The following is a 13,961-nucleotide window of genomic DNA, read 5'->3' on the forward strand; positions in this document are numbered from 1 at the left end:
GAAAGTTTTGCCTTTGATTTATTTTGTCAAAAGTTGAAATTGAACTATTTGTACAGCTATATGGAAAAGGAAGGGGAAAGAGCAAGGGATTTCTTTTCTTTTTCTTTGTTTCTTTTCTTTTTTTTTTTTTTAACTTGGGGATTGACTTTTCACAACAACTACACCAAAACCTCCTCTTTCTATTACAAGTGCTTGGTGGCACTTGTCAAATGGTGATTGAACAGATCCTGTGTATTGGTATTTCAGCTGCCTTATGTCTCTTTGGGGCTTGTGGGTAAAATTCTATGGGTTCATGAAACAGGTGTTTAATGCTTACACTAGTTTTTCTGTTGTTGTTTTCACAGAACTCACAAAGAACATGGCATAAATGTCCTTGGAAAAGAGCAGGTCAAGAAGGAGCCTGTTTATCTATATATTTTTTTTTTAAATTCTTTTAAACCTCTGCTTAGAGGACATGTAGTTTTCTTTCTTTTTGTTTTTATTTTATTTTATTTTATTTTATTTTATTTTATTTTATTTTATTTTATTTTATTTTATTTTATTTTTACTTACAGATCTGCTCCTGTTCCATAGATAGAGTACTTGATTTCTCCCCAAAGCCCTGAATCTGGATCTGTAGCCTTAAAAAAAAAAAAAAAGTCATCCTTTACTACATTGCAAAAAGAAAAGTTTCATTTTTTCTTTTAACAACAGGCCATGTAAAAACGCAAGGGCTTTCCCCTCTTTTTGCCATCACATTTTTAGAGGGAAATCACAGAAAAGTGCAGAATCTAACACAAGGAGATGTCAGTGGCTGTCCCAGGGAAGCTGCTAAAACGCTGCCTGTCTCCTGGCCAGGCTGGTGCCCAGGCTCTCGCAGGGAGAAAGCCACTAGATGGCTCCATCTATTGACATTTAACACATCCTTCCTTTAATAGCCGTGACGCTAATCTCAATGGCACGGACAAACTGCCCACTCGCAAGCCTTCCTAATTATCAGTTAAATATTAGTCTAGATTCCCTAGACAAAATTATTTATATAGAGTATTTTTAAACCTCTGCTTGTTTAATTGATTCAATTTAAAGTAATGCCTAACAAATGTTTCAATCTATACACAATATTTCAGCTTTGTTTATATTTTAATCACTCTTGTGCCTGTGTGACTTTTAGTAATGCAGATACTATATCAGATGGCATCTTTGTTTCAGACTCTTGTTGGTTTCCTTTCTTAGCTCAGGATTAGGAAAGCTATTGATTTGGTAACAGCTATTTCCATCTCTGATAGATCTGAGGAGGTGTTCTATTGCACCATTGTATCTGGCTATCAAAATTCATGGCAGCAGTGGTTGGTTCATTTGTCTTCCTGTTTAAATATTTGAAAACTGGAACAATGTGTTTGACTCCTGCAGGGTCAACATAACATACCTGCAGCCCTGCTGTTAGGTGTTTTTTAGTTCTTTGACATGAGCTTGTCAGCTTCTCTCACCCCATAACTTTGACTGCAGTCTACTTTAGGACTGCCTAACTTTTCCTAAAACATTTTCACACCTGAGGCTTCTGCCAGAATTGCCATCCTGAGTACTTGGAGTATCTCAGTTTGTCAAGAATATTTGTGAACCTGGGTCTAATACTGAGTTGACAACACATGACAGTAAATTTTACATGGACTCCTCAGCTACACTATCCTGTGCACCTTGGCTCAGACTTACTAGTTTTGTTGCTTTTGTAAACTTTTTTAAAATTTCTTTTTTTGCAGTCCACATTCTAGAATTTTTTATTCCTCTTGCTGCAAAAACAGTGATATTTGGGAGTCTCCATTTTCTACAGCTTTCCTATTAGTTTCCTCTGATACCCTTTTCTGTATTGTTTATGTTCCACTTCTTTCATTCTTCCATCCCTAAAATTTTTCTTCAGCACTTTATTATTCTGATTATTTAATTTTCTTTCTGACTTGCAGCCATCCTGTGCTGGAGATCTCTGTCAACCTGCCTCCAACATCCTAAACCGTGAGGCCTCTGCGAGGTGACCTGCATCACTCACCGAACCCCACGGGGCCAGGAGCTTTCTCAGCTTTGTGAGATGAGGTCTGTTTCCAGCCCCAGCAGCTGCATTAAGGAGATACAGCTCACATCAACAGCTGGAAATGCTTCTCCAGCACATAGGGCCCATGTAATACCCTGACTTTCTTTCTATGAAAATGTGAGATACTGGACCATCTATAGGCATATTTTTCCCACTGTGAGAAGATACTTACATAGGGATCTTTCTTTCCCAGCTCTAAGCATTTTAATGTTATATTCTTGCCTTCATTAACTGTCTAATTATGCATTTAGCAGCCAGATTCCTGCCAGGAGGAGGAGACTAATACCTACTAAACAGCCATCTTTTTCCTTGTACTCAAGCAAGAAAATCCAGTAAATCCAATTCCACGCAATCATAACGGAATCCTCCTGCTGGACACTGATTTGACTGGGGCTTTCTTAGTACTCACAGGCCATGTGATTTGTCTTAAAAGCAGATGGCCTTTAATTAAAAACCAAAGTAAATGTGTTCTGAAAAATGTTTCCATAAAGCTTTTCCCCCCCCCCACCCCCCCAGAAGTGAGATTTTTTTGTTGATTCAGGAAAGCAACTGGAGTTCAGTCTGGAAGCTGAATGGCAAGTAAGATTTGCTACTTGCCTCTGTCCACTGTTTCTAAGGTATTTAAACTGCCTCCACAGACATCTAGAAAACAGAACATTTCTTAAGAGATGAGTGAAACTTACTGTAACAGCAACTACGTTGGAGCCCCCTGGGGAGTTCTCAGGGATCCTGGCAATGTAGTAGTCAGATGAGAACTTGGGGACATTGTCGTTGGTATCCAGCAAGCGTATCACTACATCAGCTGTCGAGCTGAATTTCTCTGGTGTGTTCACCTCTATTGCAAGAAGCTAAGAAGAGAAAACCAGGAAATTACTACAAAGCAGGTATTATTACAGCTTAAAAGAGCTTCCTTCCACTACCCATGGCACATTGGGGCATTTTAGCCTGGTTGGACCAAACAGCTCAAAACCAGAGATGAGGAGTTAGGTCCGTATGTAGCCTAGGCTCGTTTGTACACATTTGCAGTGGGCAATCAAGCTGTGGAAAGAAGACTTCAAGCCTGTGTATATACACTAGACTTCATGTGACAGATATGATTGGTCATAGCTAACCAACATAGCTTGAAAAGCCATAAGAGAAGCAAGCAAACACCCATCCCTGAGCATCTCCTAGAACTTAAGGAAACACGGGCACTGAATAATCACGTAAATTGAATCATGATCCTTTGCAGAGGAAGCATAAATTCTTCATTTTTAAAGAAGTCAGGGCATTAAACTGTACCAAAGAGAGTGAAGATATTGAGAGAACCAGTGCCCTGAGATGTTTGGAAGCAGCAGCACTCCCACTCCAAATACAGGACAGTCAGGGATCAGGCATGTACAGCAGAATCCTACCACGAGGTTTCTTGGGACACTGCCTTCACTTCCTCTTGCTGATTAGGACTTTACCAGATACTCGCTGGGACTTTTGAATTGCCTCACTGTCTCTGAGGAGGAACAATGAGCTCTGGCATAACGCATTCTCATAACTCTGCTCATCTGAAAGGGCAGGCAACCATGTACAGCAAGACCAGGGATGGGGAGAAGCCAGCAGTATGGATGTTCTGGCTGGCTGTCAGCAGAGCTTAACACTAGTACATGCCTGTCTCATCTCCCAGCTGAGGGATGGCACTGATGGCTTAGCAAGCTGGTTTCTCACATTGCCCCTTAATGCACAAGTAATTAATGTAGGGAAGAGCAGCCACTGCGGAGAAGGAATAGGATAACCCAGGCACATCTGGTGCATGGCAGTTCTCAGCAGGCAGCAGGGAGCTCTCAGTTCCCCACTTGGGAACAGACCTGAGCAGGTATTTGGTAAGTCACCTCCAAAGCCTCAGATAAGCACTTTTCCACAGGATTTCAGCTACTTAAGACCAAATGGTTTCTCTCGTGTTCTTAGTCTAACACAAAATAGCTGTGTCTCTGTTTGCTCCTCAGTAGGAAGCCTGAGCTAGTAGAGCAGCAAGCCTATGACTCAGGCAGTGTGCGACTGAGCAAAAAAGGGCAGTGTCAGCATCAGCTACTGAGAGATGCTGAGCCCTTCACAGCCTTCAGCCTGGAGGTTTGGTCCTTGACAATGGCTGCATTACACAGAATCAGCGCTAGGACATCAGTCGTGGGCTCGGTAAGGGCTGAACCTAAATGACCAACACATATGGTCAACCATTTGGTTTTCATGTTTTGGCAGAGACCTAGTTAACACAAAGCAGGAGGCCTCCAGAAACTTAGTGAGCACAACACAGCGCTAATAGACTAGCGAGCAGGACTTTTAACTGAGACATGAGAGGCTAAACTGAAAAATCTAGATGCATGGGTTTTAACTCCTGGTAGACATACATCCCAGGAGCTCCCTCAAGCAGGATGAATGCCTAAGTGAGCTTTGAGCTTTGGAAGGTGGAGCAGGGCTTCCACAGCGTCTCCTGCTCCATCGGTGCAGAGCCTTGCTGAGATGAGGGCTGTGGGAGCTCATGCTTCCTGCACTGCTCACCAGGCACTCGGCCTCTCTCCTGCCACGTCACAGCTCCTGGTGGGGCAGGTGGCATGCAGTGCACCCCAGCAGTGGCACTGCTGGCTGGCTGTGGGGCACAAGCTGTGTTCAAGTCCCTGCTCTGCTAGATTCAGAGAAGTTTGTATCACCCAGAGGTGACAGGGTTTGGGGAGGGTGGGGAGCAGTTTGAGTAGGCAGGGTAAAGGCTATCTCAGTATCATCTCCTGGAGCTGCTCCCACTGTGTGAACATTTTTAACAGTTGGAAATAAACAGTGAAAGGGTTCTTGAAGAAATTAATCTTGAAGGATTGCTAGTAATTACTATAGGACACATCTGCTCTAAAAGGGGAGATTGGTCTCTGCATCTCTGTGCTAAGTTTCGTGTTTGGAGTCTTGGATGGTGTTAAAACAAAATAAATTCTTGAAGGGACAGTCTGTATACAAACATCAGCAAAAACCTGCTTATGAGCAATCTCAGCTCCTGAAGCAGCACAGAGACAAAATCTTATTGCTTATCGTGCATGTGGAGGTATAACTATATTAAAACATCTGCAGTGAAATAATCTTTGCTGCTGGAATCAGTCCATCTTCGAATACCTTAGGAGGGCTTAGTATTTTTACTGTTTTCTACATTTAGCAGCCATAGTCCAGCTATGTCAACATGCTGGCAACATCTTCCTTCAGCGAGGGATTTTTGTTAGCTTACTTGCCTGCAATGTCTTATGCAGAGCTGTATTGTTTGTTTTATGCAGAGAGAGAAAAAATAGCATAAAACTATTACCTCACAGGACTATGTATCAACAATTAATACAAGTGCCAGAAGAGCAAAGCGAGATATAATCTTAAAAGTGGCAGGTTGAATTTTTAAAATAGAGTTTCATTTTGGCAACTGAAGATTACTGCAGCCTCATCCAGTCCTGTTCTGTGGGAGTTGCAAGTGTCTGCAGAATGTGAGGGGTAGGTATAGGCTCCTGTCAAGGCGGGATGTACTCTCAGCTGAAGGAGGCGGAGGCAGGAAGTTTAGCCCCCAAGGCGTGTCAGCCCGTGACAGGGTGGCATAACAACATCTGGCCCCTGTGGCAGAGGGACTTGAGATCTAAGAGGCCAGATTGGAGGGGGATGAATTACCACAGCTGCCATACCTTGGGAAACCCACTCTAGCTCTCAGACAGCTGAAAATGAAGGAGGTCCTCACTACCAACTGCATTTAAGAGTCAGCCCTAAACAGAAGATAGATTTTTCTCTAGCAGCCTTTGCTTCAGGTAGTTTTCCAGTGAACCTCCCAGTCAAATTAACGTTAATTCCTCTCTGGCATTTTACTGCTCAATAACAAACCAGAGGAGAGGGATCACTGATTAAAGAAAAAAACTGAAAATAGCTTCTCAAAGCTGCTGTCGGATACATGTTAAACAGAAATAAGAATATATCTCACCCAAAATTCTAACTAGAATGACTACACTGGCAACTAAAACTGGGTAGGAAGCAATTTGAACTTTACAGGGAAATGGAGACACCAATGAGGTCTTTATAAAGTATTTTCTGCCCTGTATTACTACCATATCATCCACCTGCACCTTCTTCATTTGGAATCTAGACAAAGGCTCTGCATTTTTAACAAAGCCTTATGGTCTTTCTCCAGTAGAAATAATTTCATCCCCCCAAAAAGTGAATAACTGCTTAAGCTAAAAGAAAATATATCCATTTTCCTGGTAATTAATTTTTTCAGTGTTCATGGCAATCACATTAACTACTTTGATTTCTATTAGTATTCATGAGGAGGCCAAGTGTAACTTCTTTACTGGTCTTCTGCTAGTTTAACCTGAATAAATGTGACTTATTATAGTTAGTTTCGTTAGCACTTTATAGCCCTTTCAGAATCTTCTATTTTAATACAATAATGATGACTCGTATTTTTGTAGCATCTATAACCTAGGAAGATCAAAATGACTAAGGAGAATTGCAAGAGAAGACGTGAAACATACTGCAGTGAAATGACTTGATAAGGACACAAAGCAAACCATGTAGCAAGGGTGAGAACAAAATCCAGGACATTTGCTTCTGGTCTGAGCTAAGAATGCCACTTTCTGTATCAAATAAAAACTAGTAAATGTTAATACTCATCTAGATAGTTTTTGCCTTTTTTTTTTTTAAATGATTTTTTTTTAAAGATTGAGAGGGGACCTTATCAATGTCTATAAATATCTGAAATGTGGAGACCAAATGGATGGGGCTGGGATCTTTTTGGTGGTGGCTGGTGACAGGACAAGGGGCAATGGGCAAAAACTGGAACACCGGAAGTTCCAGAAAAACTTAAAGAATAATTTCTTTACAGTGAGGGTGCCGGAGCACTGGAACAGGCTGCCCAGAGAGGCTGTGGAGTCTCCTTCTCTGGAGATGTTCAAAACCCGCCTGGATGCTTTCCTGTGCAACCTGCTGTAGGGAACCTGCTTTGGCAGGGGGGTTGGAATGGATGATTTCCAGAAGTCCCTTCGAACCCCCCCCATTCTGTGATTAGTGGGATTGTCTGTGCCATTCTTTGCAGTCAGAACTGAACTATCTATATTCATGTTCGGCTGACACAAAACCAGACTACTTAATTATCTTGTTGATGAGCCAATGAATCAATCAGGGAAGGTGATAATTCAAAGTTCCAGCTTTTGGATGAAAGCTGGTTCTTGTATGTCTGGCTTGGATCATGGGTAAGATAGCCTTAGAACAGTCTGCATAAGGTCATATAGATAGATATGATAAAGGCACTCTGATAAAGCTATTTTGGGAAATTATCTCCCAGTCAGCTGAGGTCTTCAGCCTGCCAACATTCAAAAGCATGATCATGAACCAAATTACTTTGGACTAAGCAAGTAAAGTTCCATCTCCAGAGAAATTAAAATTTCATCCTGTGAATTTATTGTTTGTAAGAGCAGAAGTAACACCCTTAGGTTTGAGTCTAGAATGACTCAGAGTCACCAATATGTGCAGTTTCCACAGAGAGATAATACTCAACATTTCGCACTGACTGGATTAAATTAGTTCACAGATGCATCCAGTTAAAACATAGGAAGCTGAAGAACCAGGGGCAGAAATGAGTTTCCCTTACATGGAATATAATGTCACTGACAATGCATCAGATAACTTCAGGTAGATTAAGAATCTAAATCCCATCAGATACATAAGCCAATATACACATATCATATACACAGGCAGAGAGGACCCAAGAAAGCAGAATTACCTTGAAAGTTAACACCTCAAATTTTTCATAGTCAATAGCAGCAGAATTTTCCACTATTATTGTAACCTGAGCCTCATTCAGGACAGTTTGGGGAACCACTCGGAAGATGCCACCAGGTCCAACAAGACGGAGGTTGAATTTAGCATTGGCTCCCTGTGAATAAAAGCAGATACAGCATTGTTTTCAGTGAATGATGCATTTCTTACAGCCTAGATTGGCTCTTTTTCTTCACACCATATAAAATTAGAATAAGTCTTACTGCTTAGAGCCTTCTGCTCTCCATCCCCTGGGCAAGAGGCTGCTAAGAAGCTTAGTTACATAAGCCCTTCAGCCCTGGTCACAAGACGGACACAGCTTTTCTTAAAATAGATTTATAAGCTTGGTTATTCTTTCAGTCCCAGTGGAAAAACCCTGCACCAGGACTGGCTAAGAGAGGGACTCTTGTGGCAAGCAGCCTTGGGCTTTGCACCACACACTGGGAGCTAGTGCAGGTGACAGAGATGACACCATGTGCACATCAGCAGGCAAGTCCTGCCTCCTCCTGGTTCCTGGCAAAGAAAGACAACTGAACTGGCAGAGTCAGGACAACAAACCCCTTAAAAGAACAGCCCGTGTCCTAAGATCTCACAGCCTGGGATGATGATGCAGACCCACAAAGTTATATGATTTCCAAACAGAGGTGGTACTCCACGGTTTCCACTGACCGAGTTAAGCTAGTCCAGAGTTACAGCCACCAAACCTTTTGAAAGCTGATGCACCTGGAGGAGAGAGGAGCTCCACTCCTGCAGGATGAAATATGATGCATTTGACAGCTCCAGCTGAAGTGAGAAGCCAAATTCCATAATATAGATAAACATTCTATCCAGAGAGGACATGGAAAGCAGCAACCTCTAGAAGCTTACCACCACTTGTGTGCAAGTTGGGAAGAATGAGCCAGAGCTAGATGGAAAGACCAATTATTTTAAACCAAATTGGAGCTGGAAGAGGAAAGACAATTCTCATATATCTGACTTATGGGGGAGGAGTGAAAATGAGCTGAGCCCATTTAACCAACTCTCCGAGTTCGTCAGTTTCTCAATGTAACTCTGACAACCAGCCACATTCACTGCCTGGCTGGTGCCATGTTCTTCCCCTAGCATGAATCTTGAGATGAAGAATCCCTAATAGTAACTTTCATACAGGATAACTCTAGTTTCATCTGTATCCTTGGAGGACTTGTTATGGGCAGTTCTTGCTGCAACCCTAGCTCATGTCAAAAGGAAAAGTATTCAGCACTAGTCCCCCAGGGGAAACAGAATGATCTTGGATCCAAACTTGGTGGTCTGCATTGTTCGATCACACAAACCCTCACAGCTACACAGATGACAACAGCCTCTCTTTTGCTGGGTAGTAAAGCCAAACAGACAAAACCAGAGCTGCTGAACTATGGAAAATAAAGCTAATGGGAAAAGTGGACTGTCTGACCATACAAAGTCCTCTGCACTTGAGACTGGAGGGATGGTGGCATGCCCACAGCTTCCTCCTCCTCATCTGTACCATCCACTTCCCCAAAAGAGAGTCATTAATGGCTGTGACAGAAACAGACATATGTTTAATTTTCTTCTCTGTATGGTCCTCTTGTGAGGAAGGGAAAACTTTGCATTCTATGCCTTAAAAGAAAAGCAACCCAACCCCCTTAGACTGATGCCTTACACTGTACTAGGAAGCTTCTTGAGAAATCTATACATTGTATTTAGCAATGTTTTCTGCTCATTTTATAGCCTAACTTGCAGTCTGAATATTTTGTCAGCCTATGTATGATACTTATCTATTTCGTCTCAAAACAAACAATGGGTTTTGTTTCTTTCCTTCTGCAGCAACATCCCCTGTGACAACAGCAGGATAGACGTAGCACTTTGAAAGCAGCCATTTATCTGCTTGCTGCAGAGCAGCAGGAAGGAGGGGGAAGAAGTTAGTGGGTTTGATAGAGCACAATATAGTCAAAACAGCACAATACTGAGCACAGTTATATAAGAGCACTCTTTGCAATAGTAATACATCTGAGAACTCTCAGATGCATTAAGCTTTTCTCTTGTCACTACCTAACCTCAGGCTAACTCAGATGGATGCCATTCATTCAGTATGTAGCTTAGGGATCCCTATAGCAACCATCACCATAGTATCTACGGGCATCACAGGTCAGTTAGATAGCAGGCTGAGATGGATAGAGTCTTCTTTCCTTTTCTGTTATCTGGCTAGAGTTAGTTTGGCTCTGGCATAATTTTTAAGATTACCTAAAAATATCTCTCCAGTGGGAATGATTTATCAAAGCATGCATTGCAGACTGTGGCTGTAACATAAGGGCCAGAAGGATAATATATTGTAATAAAAGCAATTCAAGAGTATGGACTGTACTGTTTCTAGCAGGGGCTGAGAAGATAGAGACAGCAATTGCACTTGAAGTTACTAAGTGATTGTATACTCTTAAGTAAATCTCCAAAGGGAGCACATGCTTGGACATCACATTGACAACAACTGAATGTAACCGGTAGTTAGGGGAAGTTCATAAGGAAGTTCAACTTTAGTCACGACAAGAACCGGACTGCAGCTTTAGGACTACCCTTCTCATCAACCTAATTGTATATGACAGACTAAGTATACTTCTGGGTCCAAACTCTCTGTGGTAATGGACCCTACAACTACTTTGTCTGCCCTAGTCTTTAGGGGAATGCAGGTGAAATAGCTGGGTTCCTAAAATGATATTTCCCCATCTGACAGCTCTTTCTAGTCTTTGGGAAAATAGGGCAGGAAAACTGCAAGTCCACATAGTTTCTATTTACCTGATCTGAATCATTGACCGTAATCTTCAATCCCCTTAAGACTTCACCCTCTGGGGGATGCTCATACATGGTCAGTTCAAATCTGTTCTGCGGACCATTTTCTCCATAGAATGTTGGTGGATGGTTGTTGAGGTCGACCACCCGTATAGTCACCATGGCAAAAGCGTACACTGAGACGTCACCTTCCTGACCGACTTCTGATGCCTGCAGCAGGCAGGAGAGAGAGAATGATAAAAGTATATTCTCTTTCCTCAGTTCCATGTTCATGTATTGCTCTTTATGTACAAATCATCCTAAACCACTAACCTATACAAACATTCACAGCCTTATATTTCTCTAGAAATCTCAGTCCATTTCACACTGATGATTAGAAGATGATGGTAACAAACCAGTCCTGATAAAGCCCCAGTAAAAAAATTATTGTGGTGTTTAGGCAAATACTTGAAAAAGAAAAGTTACACATTTTTTTTTTTTTTTTTTTTTTTTTTTTTTTTTTTTTTTAGTTTTAGTCTCTGATTTACAATTCTGCTTTGCTGTGTAGATTAGCTTAAGCTAAACTGGATACAGTTTGGGCAGACAACCAAATCTACTTGGCATTTTTTTGAACTGAAAGATCAAATCAGTCCGGGTTTCAATAATTCCAACATGCAGCCTGATTCACTGGATTGAACCTAAGACATTTCTTCTGTCAGGACAGAAACTCTGGCTGGCATTTTCTAACAAAATAGCTCTCTCTAACATGCTTTTTTTGCCCAAAGGACTCAAAACCAAAGGCACTAGACTGCTAAATTTCTCTGAAGATGCTCATCTGGTAACTGAGGTGCCTGTCATTACCTATGCTGGGTAATACAACAGCCTTATGGTTCCTCAGGCAGATTTTACAGCCTGCACGAGTTCTAGGTCACCACAGATATAACTAGGAGATCAGAAAACTTGCAAGGGTTTAACTAATCCTATATCTGGGAAGAGTTAGCATACTGCAGTAAACCAGAGAGATTAGGGGAAGAAATGGTGCCCGAGTTTGACTCAGACAACAGGAAATCTATGATCTCTCAGATTCAGCAAGCTGCTTGAGCCCACTAGCAAGCAAGTGCTCTTGGGAATGCTAACAGTGGTTCTGGCAGTGTGCAAGGCCATTATTGTCCTTACCATGACAAACTCTTGTGGTTGTAACATGCATTTCCTGAAGAAATCCAACATAGTCTTCATGACTTAACTCTACATTTTTAAACTCTTTGACTTTAGAAACCACTTAAAATACTGCAGCCTGTCACACTGATACTAGCTCATCAAGGAGTTAGCATGCATTTGTATCTGGCTGATCAATGCTTCGGGAGTACATACTGATATCTTGTTGCATGATCTACTCCAGTGCTATTACTAATGATAGATTTGAAAGTTACTTATCACATAGAGGTTGCAAGACATTAATTTCCACTTTAGCAATAAGATCTGAAAACACAGAGGTTATCTGCATACTATAAAGGTTGTTGATTCTCTAGACTCAGAGATTAAATTAGGACAAAATTACTTAATTTGAAAGAAGTAATTTGAGACACTAAATATCCCAAGGAACAAAAGCAGTTCGTTCTGTTTTGTACTATCTGGCACTCTGCTCAAATATAGGAGGTAGTTTCTAAAACAGGTAAAGTCAGCCATAAATTGAGCTATTTTAGACAATCATGCCTACTCATGGCATTTAAGATCAACAGTCTTCAAGCGGCAACAGAACATACCTGAACTTTTAGTTCATACACTTCTTTCTTGAGCTGATTTGGACTTTTAATAACAGAAATGGCTCCAGTTGTGTTGCCGATTTCGAACGAATCTTCACTTCCTGCAATAAACCCAAGATGCTCTAGTTACATGCCACATTTCCTTTTTCTGAACAAGCATGAGCAATCAACCATAAACTTCATTAAGCATGTCTTTGTCCATATGTGCACCCCAGTCTATTAGTAGATCTGAAGCCATTCTTCAAAAATGAAGCATTTCTATGCCTGATAACAGTGAGATGAAAAGATAGATGAGAGCCAAAAAGAGTTCCCTCCCCTAGGAATGGCTCAGTGGAGCTCTGCCCATACGGGCAACCGCCCTCACTTTCCTCTTCCCACCCTGGTCAGGTTCCCTTCAAGCCTCAGGAAGTAGGCATGCAAATTTGGTATTCATTTCTATTATGCTGTCTTTTTCATATGCTAGTTTAGACAAAAATAGACATTCCTCAGTTTAATTAGCAAATGCATAATTAAGTCTCTGAGAAACAAGAACATTTCTCTAACTAATACCAGCTAAGGTGAGAATTCTCACAATCTGTCTGAAGAATCATAGCCACTCTTTCTGCAGAAAGCTTCTTTGGAGAAGCATCTTCTGGCCTTAGACATTCAGTTGTTAAAATACTCAGCCTTTTGCAAGGCTACCCTGAACAAAAAGGGTTTTTGGAGGATCTGGAGTAAAACTTAGGCTTTTTGCATTGAGGCAGAAAGTGAGTCTGACACAGGCAGGACAGGGCTGCAGGCTAACTTTGATACCACTAACCTAACTTCCTTTGATCTGAAGAGATCAGTTACAGGGCTGCAGTCCTTTGAGACCTGGTGAATTTGTGCTGAAGTAAATGCCAGCTTGCAGAGAGGCAGCAATGTCTCATCACAATGTCTGCACCCATCTCGCTGTCAGGACCAAAAGCAGGCTGGTGCCCAGGGAGGGGACTAGCCGGTAGCTCAAGGAGCCCTGCCCTGCTCTGCTGAGGGGCTACGAGCACTCCTGCGTGCTACCTCATGTATGGCATTGGCCACAACCTACCCTTTGTGGCAGAGCCTATCACTGAAAGGAAAAGAGAGGAAAACCCTTACAATGAAGGAGATCAAGCCTTCAGAAATAATGGATAATGACCTGAAAGCCCAGCCATTTTTCTTTTTCTCTAACTCAATTCCAATGCTGATTTTTAAACCATCTGATAGTATCCCATTTTGTTAATACTTACAATAACTGCAACTCCATTAAAGTACACTAGACACAACATTGACCACATATCGACTCATGCAATGGTCAATTATTAAGATACATTGGTCTGGAAGGTATATCCTGACTGAGAAGAAGCTTAAGTCAATAGTGGTTTCAAGCCACCATACTTCATGTTATTGTCTAGTTATCACAGGGAAATTGATAACTCAGAGTATGTAGCACTGTGTGTATTCTTTCATACAGCATGTTCAGATGACTGGAGTATTTTCTAAAATTATCCCACAATCCTCAGAAAAAAAATTCTTATAAAGAATAAATTCTTTTCTATTTGCTGTTAGTATTTTCTTGGCCTTTGACAACCCAG

General features: G+C 41.5%; 1 protein-coding gene across 1 annotated transcript in view; it reads right to left on the reverse strand.

The window, feature by feature from the left end:
• CDHR1 (cadherin related family member 1) overlaps positions 1–13,961 on the reverse strand; it is a 47,053-nt gene that overhangs the window by 11,516 nt on the left and 21,576 nt on the right. The window contains exons 10-14 of the mRNA XM_010174056.1: positions 12,373–12,473; positions 10,637–10,840; positions 7,818–7,970; positions 2,746–2,910; positions 553–620 (exon numbers count right to left, since the gene is read on the reverse strand). Of these exons, the coding sequence (XP_010172358.1) occupies positions 553–620; positions 2,746–2,910; positions 7,818–7,970; positions 10,637–10,840; positions 12,373–12,473 (691 nt within the window). The remainder of the gene's footprint in view (positions 1–552; positions 621–2,745; positions 2,911–7,817; positions 7,971–10,636; positions 10,841–12,372; positions 12,474–13,961) is intronic.

This window comes from Antrostomus carolinensis, unplaced genomic scaffold (assembly GCF_000700745.2).
Source record: "Antrostomus carolinensis isolate BGI_N321 unplaced genomic scaffold, ASM70074v2 scaffold19908, whole genome shotgun sequence".
Lineage (NCBI taxonomy): Eukaryota > Metazoa > Chordata > Aves > Caprimulgiformes > Caprimulgidae > Antrostomus > Antrostomus carolinensis.